General features: G+C 67.2%; 2 protein-coding genes across 2 annotated transcripts; one reads left to right on the forward strand and one right to left on the reverse strand.

Annotated features, from left to right (window-relative positions):
* The first annotated feature begins 2,849 nt into the window (after window positions 1-2,849).
* Window positions 2,850-9,068, forward strand: WDR54 (WD repeat domain 54). Its single transcript, XM_069856732.1, has 10 exons — window positions 2,850-2,890; window positions 3,958-4,183; window positions 4,736-4,798; window positions 5,256-5,322; window positions 5,468-5,524; window positions 5,644-5,771; window positions 6,961-7,061; window positions 7,159-7,321; window positions 8,341-8,415; window positions 8,530-9,068. The coding sequence occupies exons 1-10, from the start codon at window positions 2,871-2,873 to the stop codon at window positions 8,659-8,661; spliced, it is 1,032 nt and encodes a 343-aa protein (XP_069712833.1). The 5' UTR covers window positions 2,850-2,870; the 3' UTR covers window positions 8,662-9,068.
* A 695-nt stretch (window positions 9,069-9,763) lies between these two features.
* LOC138719646 (rho-related BTB domain-containing protein 2-like) lies at window positions 9,764-15,309 on the reverse strand. The gene is made up of 9 exons (XM_069854950.1): window positions 15,091-15,309; window positions 13,791-13,894; window positions 12,673-12,858; window positions 11,812-12,596; window positions 11,511-11,629; window positions 11,255-11,405; window positions 10,978-11,066; window positions 10,017-10,122; window positions 9,764-9,940 (listed from the first exon to the last, which is right to left on the reverse strand). Exons 1-9 carry the CDS (start codon window positions 15,280-15,282, stop codon window positions 9,771-9,773), a joined length of 1,902 nt encoding a protein of 633 aa, XP_069711051.1. The 5' UTR covers window positions 15,283-15,309; the 3' UTR covers window positions 9,764-9,770.
* Between the last annotated feature and the right edge of the window lie 415 nt (window positions 15,310-15,724).

The following is a 15,724-nucleotide window of genomic DNA, read 5'->3' on the forward strand; positions in this document are numbered from 1 at the left end:
CCCAACTCAGCACGGAGCAGGAATGTTGGGAACCCCCGGAGCCAGACCCCAACTCGGCACAGAGCGGGAATGCCAGGAACCCCTGGATCCAAACTCCAACTCAGCACGGAGCAGGAATGTTGGGAACCCCCGGAGCCAGACCCCAACTCGGCACAGAGCGGGAATGCCAGGAACCCCTGGATCCAAACCCCCAACTCAGCACGGAGCAGGAATGTTGGGAACCCCCGGAGCCAGACCCCAACTCGGCACAGAGCGGGAATGCCAGGAACCCCTGGATCCAAACTCCAACTCAGCAAGGAGCAGGAATGTTGAGAACTCTTGGAGTCAGACCCCAACTCGGCACAGAGCAGGAATGCCGGGAACCTCTAGATCCAAACTCCAACTCAGCAAGGAGTTGGAACGCTGGGAATCCCTGGATCTAGACCCCAACTCGGCACAGAGCAGGAATGCCGGGAATCTCTGGATCCAAACCCCAACTTGGCATGGAGCAGGAATGCCGGGAACCCTTGGATCCAAACCCCCAACTCGGCACAGAGCAGGAATGCCAAGAACCTCTGCATCCAAACCCCCAACTTGGCAAGGAGCGGGAATGTCAGGAACCCTCAGATTGAGACCCCAACTTGGCAAGGAGTGGGAATGCCGGGAACCCCCAGAGCCAGACCCCATCTTGGCACGGAGAAGGAATGCTGGGAACCCTTGGATCCAAACCCCCAACTTGGCACAGAGCAGGAATGCCGGGAACCTCTGGATCCAGACACCCAGCTTGGCATGGAGTGGGAATGTCAGGAACCCCTGGAGCCAGACCCCAACTTGGCACAGAGCAGGAATGCCCGGAACCCCTGGATCCAGATCCCCAACTCAGCAAGGAGCAGGAATGCCAGGAACCCCTGGATCCAGAACCCCTCCTTGTCCCAAACACGGTGCAGGAACACCGGGAATCCTCAGGATCCAAAGTCCTGCCCCAGCCTTGGCCCAGAGCAGGAACGCCGGGAACCCCTTGGATCCAAACCCCTCTTCCAGGCGGGGGACAGAGCGGGAACGCCAGGAACCCCTGGAATCCGTACCCCTGGACCCTCCATCCCAGCCCTGTTGGAGCGGGAATTCCGGGAGCGCGGGAGGCGCTGGGGGCCTTGCTCACCTCCCGTGCGGCGAAGGTCTGAGTGCAGGCGTCCAGCAGGTCAGCCACCAGCTCGGCCACCACGTCGCCGGCGCCCACGTCCTCCCACGCCGCCGGCCAGTCCCGCTCGGAATCGCGGCCCAACGGCACCGGCGTCCGCGACGGCTCCTGGCGGGATCGGGGGGCGGCCACGCGCTCCCGGGGGGGAACCCGCTGCGGGGACACAGGGGATGGGATCGGACACCGGCACCAACAGGGACACAGGGACACGGGGACAGGGATCAGACACGGGGATCGGACATGGGGATCGGACACGGGGATCGGACACGGGGATTGGGCACGGGGATTGGATATGGACAGGGACTGGACACAGGTATCGGACACGGGGATCCCCAGTTGCCCCCAGTTCTCCCCATCCCCCCCAGTTCTCCCCAGTCCCCTCATGCCCCCTAGTCCCCCCAGTTCTCCCCAGTCCCCCCAGTTCTCCCCAGTTCCCCTCAGTCCCCCTATCCCCCCAGTTCCCCCCAGTCTCCCCAGTTCCCCCAACCCCCCCGTTCCTCCCCAGTCCCCCCAGTTCTCCCCAGTCTCCCCAAGTCCCCTAATTGCCCCCAGTCTCCCCAGATCCCCCAGTTCTCCCCAGTTCCCCTCAGTCCCCCCAGTTCTCCCCAGTGCCCCCATGCCCCCTAGTCCCCTCAATTACCCCCAGCTCTCCCCAGTCCCCCCAGTTCTCCCCAGATCCCCTCAGTCCCCCCAGTTCTCCCCAGTTCCCCCATGCCCCCTAGTCCCCCCAATTACCCCCAGTTCCTTCCAGTCCCCCCAGTTCTCCCCAGTTCCCCTCAGTCCCCCCAGTTCCCCCATCCCCCCATTTCTCCCCAGTCCCCCCAGTTTCCCCCAGTCTCCCCATGCCCTCCAGTCCCCCCAATTGCCTTCAGTTCTCCCCAGATCCCCCAGTTCTCCCTAGTTCCCCTCAGTCCCCCAGTTTCCCCCAGTTGCCCGCAGTTCTCCCCATCCCCCCCAGTTCTCCCCAGTCCCCCAATGCCCCCCAGTTCCCCCAATTACCCCCAGTTCCTTCCAGTCCCCCTAGTTCTCCCCAGTTCCCCTCAGTCCCCCTATCCCCCCAGTTCCCCCCAGTCTCCCCAGTTCCCCCAACCCCCCCGTTTCTCCCCAGTCCCCCCAGTTCTCCCCAGTCCCCCCAGTCCCCCCAATTACCCCCAGTTCCTTCCAGTCCCCCCAGATCCCCTAGTCCTCCTATCCCCCCAGTTCCCCCCAGTTCCCCTAGTCCTCCTATCCCCCCAGTTCCCCCCAGTTCCCCCATCCCCCCCGTTTCTCCCCAGTTCTCCCCAGTCTCCCCATGACCCCCAGTCCCCCCAGTTCCCGCCAGTTCTCCCCAGATCCCCCAGTTCTCCCCAGTTCCCCTCAGTCCCCCCAGTTGCCCCCAGTTCTCCCCATCCCCCCTGTTCTCTCCAGTCCCCCCGTGCCCCCCAGTCCCCCCAATTGCCCCCAGTTCTCCCCATCCCCCCCAGTTCTCCCCAGTCCCCCCAGTGGCCCCCAGTTCCTTCCAGTCCCCCCAGTTCCCCTCAGTCCCCCCCATCCCCCCCGGTTCCCCCCCACCTCCGCCATTTTCCCCCCTGACGCGTCCCGGTCTCCAAGGCAACGCTGGCCCCGCCCCTGGGCCGGCGCTCCTGGTGACGTCATATTCGCGCGACACCTTCCCCTCCGCGCCGTGACGTCATCACGCGGCGACGGCGTTGCCATGGCTGCGGCCGGGACAGCGTGAGCCGGGGGGAACGGGAACGGGGTGGGGGATGAGGGGAGCCTGGGGTCAGGAGGCCCTAGGGGGGTGGAGGAGGGGCTGCTGGGGAGATTCCAAGGTCCTGGGGGGGAGCCCGGGGCGTGGGGGGTCCCGGGGGGAGAGCCTGGGGCCAGGGGGCCTCAGAGAGGAGCCCAGGGAGGGGGGTGGGAGGAGTTGGGCCTGGGGTTAGGGGGTTCGGAGGGGGAATCTGGGGTCCTGGGGGGGAGCCCAGTGTCGGGGGGGCCTCAGAGAGGAGCCCAGGGAGGGAGGGGCTCGGAGGGGATGAAATCTGGGGTCCTGGGGGGAGCCCAGGGTTAGGGGGGTGTTGGGGGGGGACCCTGGGGTTGGGGGGTCCTGGGAGGGAGCCCAGGAAAGGAGGGGAACGGGGGGAGCCTGGGGTCAGAGTGGTCGAGGGGGGAAAATCTGGGGTGCTGGGGGTGAGCCCAGGGTTAGGAGGGTGCGGGGGGGGATCCTGGGGTCAGTGGGTTCTGGGGGGAGGGAATCTGGGGTCCTGGGAGGGACCCCGGGGTTAGGGGGGAGCTTGGGGTCAGTGGGTTCTGGGGGGAGGGAATCTGGGGTCCTGGGAGGGACCCCGGGGTTAGGGGGGAGCTTGGGGTCAGGGGTTTGGGGGGGGGAGTTTGGGGTCCTGGGGATGAGCTCAGGGCTTGGGGGGTCCTGGGGGGAGCCTGGGGTCAGGGGGGGCCTCAGAGAGGACCCCAGGAGTGGTGGTGGGGGGAGCCTGGGGTCAGGGGGTTCGGGGCAGAGGTCCTGGGGTGGAGCCCTGGGTTAGAGGAGTCCTGGGGGGAGCCAGGGGGGTCTGGGGGGGATGGAGGACGAGGGGAGTTTGGTGGGGCACACAGGGTCAGGGGGTAACCAGGAAAAGGTTAGGAATTCAGGGGTTCTTGAGGGGAGCTTAGGGTTGGGGGGGGCTGGGAGAGATCCAGGGGAAGCCCAGGAGAGGAACCGGGGGGTTGCGGGGCTGGGGGGGGATCCTGGGGGGGATCACGGAGCCGTCTGCGAGGCCTCTGGATCCACCCGTTGGTCGCAGGATGTTCCGGAAGGAGCCGAGCGTGCGTCTGCGGAGCAGCGCGGCCGCGCTCTACAACAACCTGAGCGTCCTGTGCCCCCCGGGCCGCCCGGCCGCCGCCTTCTGCGCCGTGCACGGCCCCGGCCTCAGCCTGGCCACGCCGGCCGCCGACGGGCACGCCAGCGCCCTGCGCCAGCTGCCGGCCCGCGACAGCGCCCTGGCCGGCACCGCCGCCGGCATCACGCAGGTACCCGCCGCCTGGGCGGCCGAATCTCGCTGCCGGCTGCTCCCGAGGGCACAAATCCTGCAGCCTGGACCGTGAGCGGAGCCGGAGCCGATACACAGTGCCCGGCGAGGTTCCCAGGGAGCGCGGTGCTGCCGGCGGGGTCACCGGGGATCGTGGGAGTGGGAGCGGGGGCCAGGGTTGGCGGTGCTGCCGTCCTCTGGGCTTTGCGTCTGCTCCCCGAGCTCCGAGGAGGATGCAGAGTGCTCGGTGAGGAGCTGGGATCCCAAACAGGAGTGCCAAGCGCAGCAGGAAGCTGTGGAACACCGGGAAGGGCCTTCCCGGTGCGTGTGGAGCTGCCAGGATGGAGCAGGAGCCGCAGGGCCCTGATCCTGGGCAGGGGGAGAGGGAATTTGCCTCCAGAGGGCTGCGAGGCCTTGGAGCAGTCCCTGGGTCGGCACCCACAGCCGTGACCGGGGCCAGGGACTGTGTCCGCGGGCTCTCCCGGGAGGCTGGGAGGGTTTTTTCCCTGTTTGCTCGCTCTCTGGGCTCCTAACGATCCATTTTTCCTCCCAGGCGGCCTGGTGCGTCCTGCCGGCCCGCGTCCTGCTGGTGCTCACCTCCCAGAAGGGCATCCAGGTGAGGGGCTTCTCCATCGGGGGCGGGAAGCAGGGAGCACGGCTGGGTGCGAGGGAGCCTTCCGGAGGTCCGGCTGCTCCCAGAGGGCTGCTGCTCCCTCCTGGGGCGCAGGGAAAACTGGTTGGATGGAGAGCCCAGAGAGTTATGGAGTTAACTCCGGCTGGAGGCCAGTGACAAGTGGTGTCCCCAGGGCTCAGCGCTGGGTCCTGTTCAATGTCCTTATCAATCTCCTGGATGAAGGCATCGAGGGCACCCTTAGGTGTTTAGTGATTGATGGGAATGGTTGGACTCGATTATCCAATGTGTCCTTTCCAACCTGGTGATTCTCTGATTCTGGAGATCCCGCTGTGCTCCCGGAGAGCTGCTGCTCGCTCCTGGCACCTCCTGCGCAGCCGCTGAGCCGTTGGAGAAGCTTCCACACCCCCTTGGGCCTCACCTCGTTGCTTTCCCTCTGCAGATGTACGAGTCCGACGGCTCCATCATGGTTTACTGGCACGCGCTGGACGTCACGGAGCATCCTCCGGGTAAATGCGGCGGTGGGAATGCAGCCGGGAGCCCCCCAGCCCGGCTCCCCTGCCCTGTGTGTGCGATTCCCGTAGCGCAGCCTGGTCCTTCCTGGGACGGCCTCGCGGTTCCCGGGAGCGGCCACAGCTCATGGTTTCCTTCCAGCACACGCGGTGTTTGCCCGCGGGATCGCCGCGGCCGGCGGGCGCTTCGTCTGCGTGGGTAAGCGGAGGCAGGAGCTGAGAGGGAGCGGCCGCAGGGGTTGGGTTCCGAGCTGGCCGAGAGCCCGCAGAGAGCCCAGAATTCCCCGCTGACGCCTTCGCCGGGATTGCCGCCTGCAGGAACGTCCTCCGGGCTAGTGCTGGTCTTCGACATCCCCCCAAAAGGGACCAACATCACGGTGAGCGAGGTCCTGGAGCAGCACCACGACGCCATCACCGACATCGCTGCCGAGCTGGGCCGGGCACCGGTACGTGGGGCAGCAGGGGTGTGGGGGGGCTCCAGCCGCCCTCGCAGCAGCACCGGGGACGCCCCTCTGGCAGCCAAGGCTGAGGCTGAGCCGATCCCAGGGATCCCGCGCTCCCTGTGGCTGAGCCCCTCTGCTCAGCTCTGCTCTGGAGTCCTGGGTCCAGCTCTGGAGTCCTCAGCACAGGGAGGACATGGAGCTGCTGGAGCGAGTCCAGAGGAGGCCACGGGTATGATCCGAGGGCTGGAGAACCTCCCGTATGAGGCTGAGAGAGTTGGGGGTGTTCATCCTGGAGAAGAGAAGGCTCCAGGGAGACCTCAGAGCAGCTTCCAGTAGGGAAAGGGGCTCCAGGAGAGCTGGGGAGGGGCTCCTGATCAGGGAGCGCAGGGACAGGATGAGGGGAACGGTTTTGAGCTGCAAGAGGGGAGACTAAGATGAGATCTTAGGGAGAAATGTTCTCCTGTGAGGATGAGGAGGCCCTGGCCCAGGCTGCCCAGAGCAGGGGTGGCTGCCCCATCCCTGGAGGGGTTCAAGGCCAGGTTGGATGGGGCTGGGAGCCCCTGATCCCGTGGGAGGTGTCCCTGCCCATGGCCGGGGTGGGACTGGATGGGCTTTGAGGTCCCTTCCAGCCCAAACCATTCCCTGATCCTGGCTGCTGTCTCTGCAGCCACACTAATTGGCTTCTTCATTATTGGCTACCTTCCTAATGAGGATGCTTACGCTCTCCCTAATTAGTGCCACCCAGCTTTCTCAGTGCCGCAGGTCTCCCTGAACGAGTCACCGCTGGGAGCCATGATGCCCTCCCACTCTTCACCCTGTCCTGCTCCCCAGCCGGCAGGGAGACGGGGCCAGGCCTGCGGCTCAGGCTGGACAGCAGGAAAACATTTTTCCCAGAAAGGATGATTGGTCCGTGTCCGAGGCTGCCCAGGGAGGGGGTTGAGTCCCCTTCCCTGGAGGGGTTTAAGGGCTGGGTGGACGAGGTGCTGAGGGACATGGGTTAGTGATTGATGGGAATGGTTGGACTCGATGATCCAGTGGGTCTTTTCCAACCTGGTGATTCTGTGATTCCTGGGAGCTGTTAAACTCAGCTCAGGCTCTGCTGTGGGCGCTGGCTCTGCTTTGCTGCAGCTTTAGCAACACCAGAACCTGGGAGCGGTGCCAGAGCAGAGGCCGACCTGCTCCTTCTTTGCAGGATGGAGCTGGAGACCTGGTGACTGCCGACGATGCCGGCACCCTCTGCGTCTGGAGCTCGGGAGAGCAGTTCACCCTGCTTGGCAAAATCCCAGGCTTCGGGTAAGCGTGGTGCTGCCGCCGTGGGATCCCGGCGGGCACCCCTGGCACGCGGGCCAGCAGCCAGAGGGCAGGAGACGAAATGCATCCCTCTTCCTAGCTGGTCTTGCTCCTCTGTGAAGCTGTGGAACGGGATCGCGGCCGCCGGCTACGGGAACGGGCAGATCCGGCTCTACGAGGCAGCCACAGGCGTCCTGCGTGCCGAGGTCGATGCCCACGCCCGCTGGATCTACGCGCTGGACCTGGCGCCGCACACAGGCAAGGTACGACTGGCTGGGCCACACATCGAGTGCACCCTGAGCGAGTTTGGGGGTGACACTGAGCTGGGTGGAAGCTGGATCTGCTGGAGGGCAGGGAGGCTCCAAAGGGATCTGAACAGGCTGGATCCATGGGCTGAGACCAACGGGATGAGGGTTAACGAGGCCAAATGCCGGGTCCTGCCCTTGGGGCACAACAACCCTGAGCAGCTCCAGACTAGGAGAAGTCTGGCTGGAAACTGCCTGGAGGAGAAGGACCTGGGGGGGTTGGTTGAACAGGAGCCAGCAGGGGCCCAGGGGGCCAAGAAGGCCAAGGGCATCTTGGCTTGGATCAGACCCGGCGCGGCCAGCAGGGCCAGGGAGGTTCTTCTCCCTCTGGCCTCGGCCCTGGGGAGACCGCTCCTCGAATCCTGGGGTCAGTTCTGGGCCCCTCCCCACAAGAAGGATGTTGAGGCTCTGGAGCGAGTGCAGAGAAGAGCAACGAAGCTGGGGAGGGGGCTGGAGAAGAAGAGGAGCGGCTGAGAGAGCTGGGGGGGTTTATCCTGGAGAAGAGGAGGCTGAGGGGAGACCTCATTGCTCTCTGCAACTCCCTGAGAGGAGGTTGTGGAGAGGAGGGAGCTGGGCTCTTCTCCCAAGGGACAGGGAACAGGAGAGAGGGAATGGCCTCAAGCTCCACCAGGGGAGGGTCAGGCTGGACAGCAGGAAAAAGTATTTCCTGGAAAGGGTGATTGGGCAGTGGCAGGGGCTGCCCAGGGAGGGGGTTGGGTCCCCTTCTCTGGAGGGGTTTACGGGACAGGGGGACGAGGTGCTGAGGGACATGGGTTAGTGACTGATGGGAATGGTTGGACTCGATGATCCAGTGGGTCTCTTCCAGCTTGGTTATTCTATGATTCTATGATCTCACTCCCACATCCCCCCTGGGTCCCGCTGGAGCGTTCCAGCCTGGTTTGGCCATGCCGGGGCGTCTCCCCTGCCTGCTCTGTGGCCTCACGGTCCCCACAGCCTCAATCCTGCTCCCCCTGCAGCTGCTGTCAGGCGCCGAGGATTCCTTTGTCCACATCTGGGAGCTCAGCAGGGACCCAGACACCGATGAGATCGAGGTGAGTTCTCTGCGCTGCTCCGCAGGCTCCTGGCATTCCCAATCCCCGGGCTCCTGGCCCGGCAGGCCATGTTCCTGCAGCTGGTGCCAGCGTTCGGCTCCTCTCCCGGCCCAGCTCCGGCACTGCCACGCCGAGTGCGTAACCGACACCCAGGTCTGCGGTGCCCGCTTCTGCGATCCCGAAGGAAATTCCTTCGCCGTCACCGGCTACGACCTGAGCGAGATCTTCCTCTACAGCCGCACGTAGCCCGCGGATCCGGGATCCATCCCGGGCAGCACCAGCACCGTAAGCACCAGGGGTTGGCACAGCCCCGACTCCGGCTCCGCGGGGCCCGCGGCGGGGTGGGAATCCTCGGGAATGTGGAGCGGAGCCAGGATCCCCCTCGCTCCCAGAGCCAACGCGGGACTGCGGGGCTGGAGCTGCAACGCTGCGTCCCTGCGCTCCTGCCCCGCAGCCAGGAGGGAGCGGAGGCTGCGAGCTGCAGGAATCGGGGGGTCCCCGGGGCTTCGTGCGCCCCCCACGCTGTGGGGCAAAGCCCCCGAGCCTCCCACCCCCCCCCTTACTCATCAGGTGGGGGTCATCCCCCTGTTGTCCCCCCAGGCTGGGGGTCGGACTCCCTCCACCCTTCCCCACCCCGATAAAAACATCTGAGAGACCCCGCGTGGCGCTTCTGCTTGGGGGTTAGAGGGAGTTGGGGGGCAGAGCCGGGGATCCCAGCAAGGGGGACACACACAGCTCGGCAAGGGGGGGCTCAGAACCAGCCCCATTACAAAAAACTTTATTAAAGGTTAAAACAGCCCCGGGGGTTGGGGGGGGGAAGGGTGGGGGCCGCTGTGCTCCTTTTGGGGTAAAAAAACTTGTAAAAAGGGTTTGTGCAGCTGCGGGTGGGGACCCGGCCCCCCCCAAGGCACAGAGGCGGGGGGGCTCTGCCCCACGAGCACCCAGGGACCCCCCCCCCGGCTCCGAATCAGCACCAAACGCGGCCCGGCGAGAGCCCGGCACGGGCAGCGGGCACGGAGCCCCCAGCCCCACAATACTGCGCGGTCAGAGGTAGCACCAGCCGGCACGGCACAGCTCGGCACGGCACAGCTCGGCATGGCCTGGATGGCACCATCGGCACAGCCCGGCACGGCTTGGCCAGGCCCGGCATAGCACGGCACGGCGCGGTAGAGCCCGGCACGGCTCAGCAGGCTCGGCGCAGCCCGGTACGCCCAGCGTGGCACAGCTGGGCACACCTGGCTCGGCACGGCACACTCAGCACAGCACTCGGCACAGCTCGGCACGCGGCCTCGGCACAGCCGGTGCCCGGGGAAGGCGCGGCGGCCGCGGTGCCGGTGCCCGCGTGCCGGGGCGGCTCAGGCGAGGTTGGGCGCGGGCCGCCAGAAGCACCACTTGCTGCGCGGGCGCTGCTTGCGCTGCAGCTGCTCCTCGCGCTCGCGCTCCTTCTTGCAGCGCAGGTACAGGTCCTCCTCCTTCAGGTACCACACCGGCGGCCAGCGGTGCCGCTCCAGGTGCGCCCGGTTCTCTGCGGGCACCGCGGCGGCGCTCAGCGCGGTCCGGCACCGCGAGCCCCCGCGCCCCCCGCGCCCCTCGCCCCGTACCTGCCGACATGAACTTCATCTCGCGCGGGAAGCGGCGGCACACGCTGTTATAGTTGGTGCAGAGGTAGTGCAGGCACCAGGCGGCGAGCTGCTGCGCGTTGTGGAGCTGCGGCACGAGCAGGGCGAGGGCTGAGCACCGGCACCGACACCCAGCACCCCAAACCGCAGCCCTGGCACCACGGCTGATCCCGTTACCGAGCCCTGTGCTCCCAAACCGCAGCCCTGGCACCACATCCACTCTCGCACCAGGCTCTGTGCCCCGAAACCGCAGACCTGGCACCACAACTGATCCCAAACCAGGCTCTGTGCCCCCAAACTGCAGCCTGGCACCACGGCTGTCCTCATACCGGGCTCTGTGTCCCCAAACCGCAGCCCTGGCACCACGGCTGATCCCGTTACTAAGCTTTGTGCCCCCAAACCACCACCCTGGCACCACAACTGATCCCAAACCAGGCTCTGTGCCCCCACACTGCAGCCCTGGCACCACGGCTGATCCCATTACCGAGCTCTGTGCCCCCAAACCGCAGCCCTGGCACTATGACTGATCCCAAACCAGGCTCTGTACCCCCAAACCGCAGCCCTGGCACTACAGCTGTCCTCATAACAGGCTCTGTGCCCCCAAACTGCAGCCCTGGCACCACGACTGATCCCAAACCAGGCTCTGTGCTCCCAAACCGCAGCCCTGGCACCACGACTGATCCCAAACCAGGCTCTGTGCCCCCAAACCGCAGCCCTGGCACCGCAGCTGATCCTGTTACTGGGCTCTGTGCCCCGAAACTGCAGCCCTGGCACTATGGCTGATCCCATTACCAAGCTCTGTGCTCCCAAACCACAGCCCTGGCACCACAACTGATCCCAAACCAGGCTCTGTGCCCCCAAACCGCAGCCCTGGCACTGCAGCTGATCCCGTTACCAGGTTCTGTGCCCCCAAACCGCACCCTGCCCCACGGTGCTGCCGTACCTGTGTCAGCTCCAGGTAGATGAGGACCTGCTCGTCGATCTCCACCTGCTGCATGAGGGCCCGGAGCAGCTCGTCCACCGCGTACTGCTCTGAGGAGGGGGAACCGTCAGCACCGAGGGCACCGGGGGCACCGCAGGACATGCGTGTCCCGGCAGCCGGGCCGCGCCGCAGGGCCGAGCCGCGCTCTGACGTCAGGGCCGCGTTAACGACCCGCTGGGATCGATCCCCAGCCCGGCAGCGGCGGCGCAGGCGGCGTGCGTGGAGCTGGGGGTCTCACCGGTGAGCGCCTGCAGGCGTGGCAGGCACAGGCGGTTGGCGAGCACCAGCAGCTCCATGGCGTCCAGGTCCGGCGCGGGCGTGAAGACGCCGGTGTAGAGAAAGTCGAGGACGGCGCGCAGGCAGGCGCAGTTGGTGCCGGGCAGGGACACCTGCGACGGCAGCGTTTGTGGGGGGCACGGAGAGAAGGACCGAGCCTGCCCGGTGCCCTGCATCCCGGCACCGCCAGGACGGCCCCGGAGCCCGCAGGCGCTCACCTCGGCGGCGTAGCTCTCGCGGAAGGCGCCGCGGAACATGGCCATCATCCAGTCGCAGCCGGCAACGAGCAGGGGCTTGTGCGCCGGCACCGCCCCGTCGTCCACGCGGAACACCACGTCTGCCACGGCAAGGGACGGGCTCGGCGTGGGGATGGGCACCCGGCGGCCCCCCCAGCACCACGGGCACCGCGCCGGCACAGGGACTGGACGAGGGCTCTGGGTCTCCGGGGCCGCGGCGCAGGGATGGGGGCTGCAGGACCCCGGCGTCGCGGCAAAAGGAGAGGAACTGGAGTGCCCCTACCTGCAAAGACGCCCTTGGCCAGGAACTCCTTGATGCGGTTGGCGCGGCGCACGTGGAAGGCCTTGGTGATCTCCTGGTTCATGAAGCTCTCCTTGTTGAGCACGTTGGCCACCATCATGCGCAGGTCGAAGACCTCCAGCAGCTCGGCGATGGTGGCCACCTGCCGCAGGTCGCCGCGCTCCTGCTCCAGCCGCCCCGTGTAGAGGTACTCGAGCACGGCGCGGAAGGGCTCGGGCGGCACGCGCGGCTCCACGGTCACCACCGCCATGCGGCGCTCCCGGCCCGTGGCCGGGTCAGCCACCGGCTCCCAGCGCAGGCTGGCGAAGCCGCGGCCCCACGCCGGCAGCGCCCGCGGCTCCCCGGGCGGCTCCTCCAGCGTGAACAGGTCGTAGAACTTGGAGCAGGAGGTGGCCAGGTAGACGCGGTGGGCGAAGACGCGCCGGCCGCCCTGCAGCTGGAAGACGACGTCGGCGCAGAGGGGGCTGCGGAAGAGCGCGGCGGGGCCGGCGCCGCGGCCGGCGGGCGCCTCGGGCACGCGGATGACGGGCGGCGGCGGCTTGGGCGGCAGGAAGGGCGCCTGCAGCAGCGGCCGCCGCATCTTCTTCAGGTGCGACTTCCAGAACTGCAGGTGGCGGCGCGAGATGAGGGCGGCGCGGATGGCGTTGTCGAAGACGTCCTTGATGCCGAACTGGGCCACCACGCTGGTCTCGTAGTAGGGCACCCCCAGCTCCTTGGCCACCTCGTGCCCGCGCTCTGGCGGCAGGATGTCCGTGGGCTTGATGGGCCTGGGGGGGACACGGAGCGCGACGGCGTCACCGCGGTGCCGCGGCCCCCCGGGCCCCCCCAGCGCCGCAGCCTCACTTGGCCAGGGGGCGGCGGGCGCGGTTGACGGCGTCCAGGTCGGCGTAGCGCAGGTCCAGCTGGCAGCCCACCAGCACGATGGGCGTGCGCGGGCAGAAGTGCTTGATCTCGGGGTACCACATGGTCTTCACGTGCCGCAGGGAGTTGGGGTTCGCCAGCGAGAAGCACAGAACCACCACGTCCGACCTGCCGCCGCGGAGCCGTGAGGGGAGGAGAGAGGGAGGGAGAGAAAGGAGAGAGGGAGGGAGAGAAAGGAGAGAGGAAGAAAGGGAGAGAAAGGGAGAAAGGAAGGGAGAGAAAGGGAGAAAGGAAGAAGGAAGGGGGAGAAAGGAAGAAGGAAGGGAGAAAGGAAGGAAGAAAAGGAAGAAAAGGAAGAAAAGGAAGAAAAGGAAGAAAAGGAAGAAAAGGAAGAAAAGGAAGAAAAGGAAGAAAAGGAAGAAAAGGAAGAAAAGGAGAAAGGAAGGGAGAAAGAGAGAAAAGGAGAAAGGAAGGGAGAAAGGGAGAAAGGAAGGGAGAAAAGGAGAAAGGAAGGGAGAAAAGGAGAAAGGAAGGGAGAAAAGGAGAAAGGAAGGGAGAAAAGGAGAAAGGAAGGGAGAAAAGGAGAAAGGAAGGGAGAAAAGGAAGGGAGAAAAGGAGAAAGGAAGGGAGAAAAGGAGAAAGGAAGGGAGAAAAGGAGAAAGGAAGGGAGAAAAGGAGAAAGGAAGGGAGAAAAGGAGAAAGGAAGGGAGAAAAGGAGAAAGGGAGCACGAGGAGAGAGGAAAAGGGAGGATGAGGAAACAAAAAGAGGAGTGAGGAGAGCGAGGGCAGCCCTGTCCCAGCCTGCCCCGCTGCCCCCTGTGTCCCCGGCTGCCCCTGCCCTCCCGGGGCTCCAGAAGGGCTCTGGGGTCCCTTCCCTGCCCAGCGCTGCCGGGGTGGGTGCTGGGGGCACAGTTTGGGGGTGCCGGGGGGGGTTGGGGGTGCCGGGGGGGTGTCAGGGCCTTGGTGGCAGGTTGTAGGTGCTGGTAACATGGTCTGGGGGCTCAGTGGTGGGGTTGGGGGCGCTGGCAGTGGGTCAGGGGGTGGGTGCTGGTGGCACAGTTTGGGGTCTCGTTTGCGGGGTTCGGGGGGGGGGGTCCCACCTGCCGTAGGCGAAGCGCCGGTCCTTGTGGTGGTCGCCGAAGGTGTCCCAGAGGCGCAGGGAGACGCTGACCTCGTCCACCACATCCCGGGAGCGCTCCAGCACCTGCGCCGCCGCAGCCCGTCACCCCAAAACCCCCGACGCCCACTGCCCCCCAACCTCCCCCCGCACCCCCTGCTCCCCCACACCTCTCCCGCTCCCCCAATCCTCCTCACTCCAATATCCCGGTACCCCCAGGCTCTCCCAGACCCCTGGGACCCCCAGACCCCCCTGATACCCCCCATCCCTCTAGACCCCAGCACTCCCAGTCACCCCCAGTACCCCCAGTGCCCCCTCCATCCCCGGTACCCCCGATGCCCTCCAGCTCCTCCTGACCCCTGTGTCCCCACACCCCCCTCCTGCCCCCCCAGTTCTCCCCCAGTGCCCCCCACCACCTTCTGCTCCCGGTGCCCCCTCGGTTCCCCCAGTGCCCCCCAATTCCCTAAGTGTCCCGATGGCCCCCTCCTCTCCTGCATCCCGGATCCCCCAGTTCCCCCAGTGTCCCTGTGCCCCCGCTCCCTTCCTGCCCCCCAGTTCCCCTCCTGCCCCCCGGTGTCCCCGCTGTCCCTGTGTCCCCCACCCCCTCCTACCCCCAGTTTCCCCAGTGACCGCCTCCTGTCCCCCAGGTTCCCCCAGTTCCCCCGGTGTCCCCCCCAGTTCTACTAGCCCCCAGCCCCCCTGGTTTCCCCGGTGCCCCCGACTCCCTCATGACCCCAGTTCCCCCAGTGTCCTCATGCCCCCCCCTCTCCTCCTGCCCCCGGTTTCCCTGCTCCACCCGGTGCCCCCTACTCCCTTCTGCCCCCAGTGTCCCCCCCGGTCCCCCCCGGTCCCCGGTGTATCTGTGCCCCCCCCTTCCCTGCTGCCCCCGGTCCCCCCTGTCCCCCCCTCCCCTCCTGCCCCCCGGTTCCCCTCGGTTCCCCCCTCCCCTCCTGCCCCGGTTCCCCCCAGTCCCCCCCGGTTCCCCCCCTCCCCTCCTGCCCCGGTTCCCCCCAGTCCCCCCCTCCCCTCCTGCCCCCCGGTTCCCCCCTGTCCCCCCCCTCCCCTCCTGCCCCCCGGTTCCCCCCTGTCCCCCCACCTCCTCCTGTCCCCCGGTTCCCCCCCTCCCCTCCTGCCCCCGGTCCCCCCGGTCCCCCCCTCCCCTCGTTCCCCCCCTCCCCTCCGGTTCCCGGTCCCCCCTCCCCTCGTTCCCCCCTGCCCCCGTTCCCCCCTCCCCTCGTTCCCCCCTCCCCTCGTTCCCCCCGTTCCCCCGGTTCCCCCCGCACCTCCTGGCAGACGCGGTACTGGTCGATGGCCCAGACGGTGGGCACGTGCGTGGCGAGCAGCTGGTAGGGGCTGAGGGACGCGTTGCAGGCGCGGGCGCAGATGAGCCGCGTCTTGCCCACCGCGTTGTCGCCGACCACCACGCACTTGATGGTCTCGACGTTCGGCCGCTCGTAGTCCACGTCCAGGTCCATGGGCGCCGCGCGCCCCCGCCCCGCCCCGCCCCCCGCCGCCCGCCTGGCCCCGCCCCCCCGAGCCCGACCAGCCAATCGCCGCTCGGCAGCGCCCGGCTGGCCACGCCCACCGAGACCGACCAGCCAATCGCCGCTCGGCGGCGCCCGACGGGGCCACGCCCCCCCGGGAGGGAACAGCCAATCGCCGCTCGGCCGCGCGGACAAAGGAGCCCCGGCAGGGGGCGCCCGCGCGCGTGACAGCCCCGCGGGGAGGCCACGCCCCCTCCGAGGCCACGCCCCCTCCCCAGCACCAGGGACACCAGGGACACCAGGGACACCAGGGACACCAGGGACACCAGGGACACCAGCAGCAGGGACACCAGTGATACCAGTGACACCAGTGGCACCAGTGACACCAGTGACACCAGCGACACCAGGGACACCAGGGACACCAGTGGCACCA

Source organism: Phaenicophaeus curvirostris, chromosome 4 (genome assembly GCF_032191515.1).
Source record: "Phaenicophaeus curvirostris isolate KB17595 chromosome 4, BPBGC_Pcur_1.0, whole genome shotgun sequence".
NCBI classification, from domain to species: Eukaryota; Metazoa; Chordata; class Aves; order Cuculiformes; family Cuculidae; genus Phaenicophaeus; species Phaenicophaeus curvirostris.

What these genes read in the sequence shown, in the direction of transcription:
- WDR54 (XM_069856732.1), top strand. Translation starts at nt 2,871, where the DNA reads ATGGCTGCGGCCGGGACAGC. An exon ending in CCTCCCAGAAGGGCATCCAG is followed by an intron (nt 4,799 to 5,255) that starts GTGAGGGGCTTC and finishes TTCCCTCTGCAG; the next exon opens with ATGTACGAGTCCGACGGCTC. An exon ending in CGGGCGCTTCGTCTGCGTGG is followed by an intron (nt 5,525 to 5,643) that starts GTAAGCGGAGGC and finishes TGCCGCCTGCAG; the next exon opens with GAACGTCCTCCGGGCTAGTG.
- LOC138719646 (XM_069854950.1), bottom strand. Translation starts at nt 15,282, where the DNA reads ATGGACCTGGACGTGGACTACGAGCGGCCGAACGTCGAGACCATCAAG. An exon ending in AGTACCGCGTCTGCCAGGAG is followed by an intron (nt 13,895 to 15,090) that starts GTGCGGGGGGAA and finishes GCGGCGGCGCAG; the next exon opens with GTGCTGGAGCGCTCCCGGGA. An exon ending in GATGAAGTTCATGTCGGCAG is followed by an intron (nt 9,941 to 10,016) that starts GTACGGGGCGAG and finishes CGGTGCCCGCAG; the next exon opens with AGAACCGGGCGCACCTGGAG.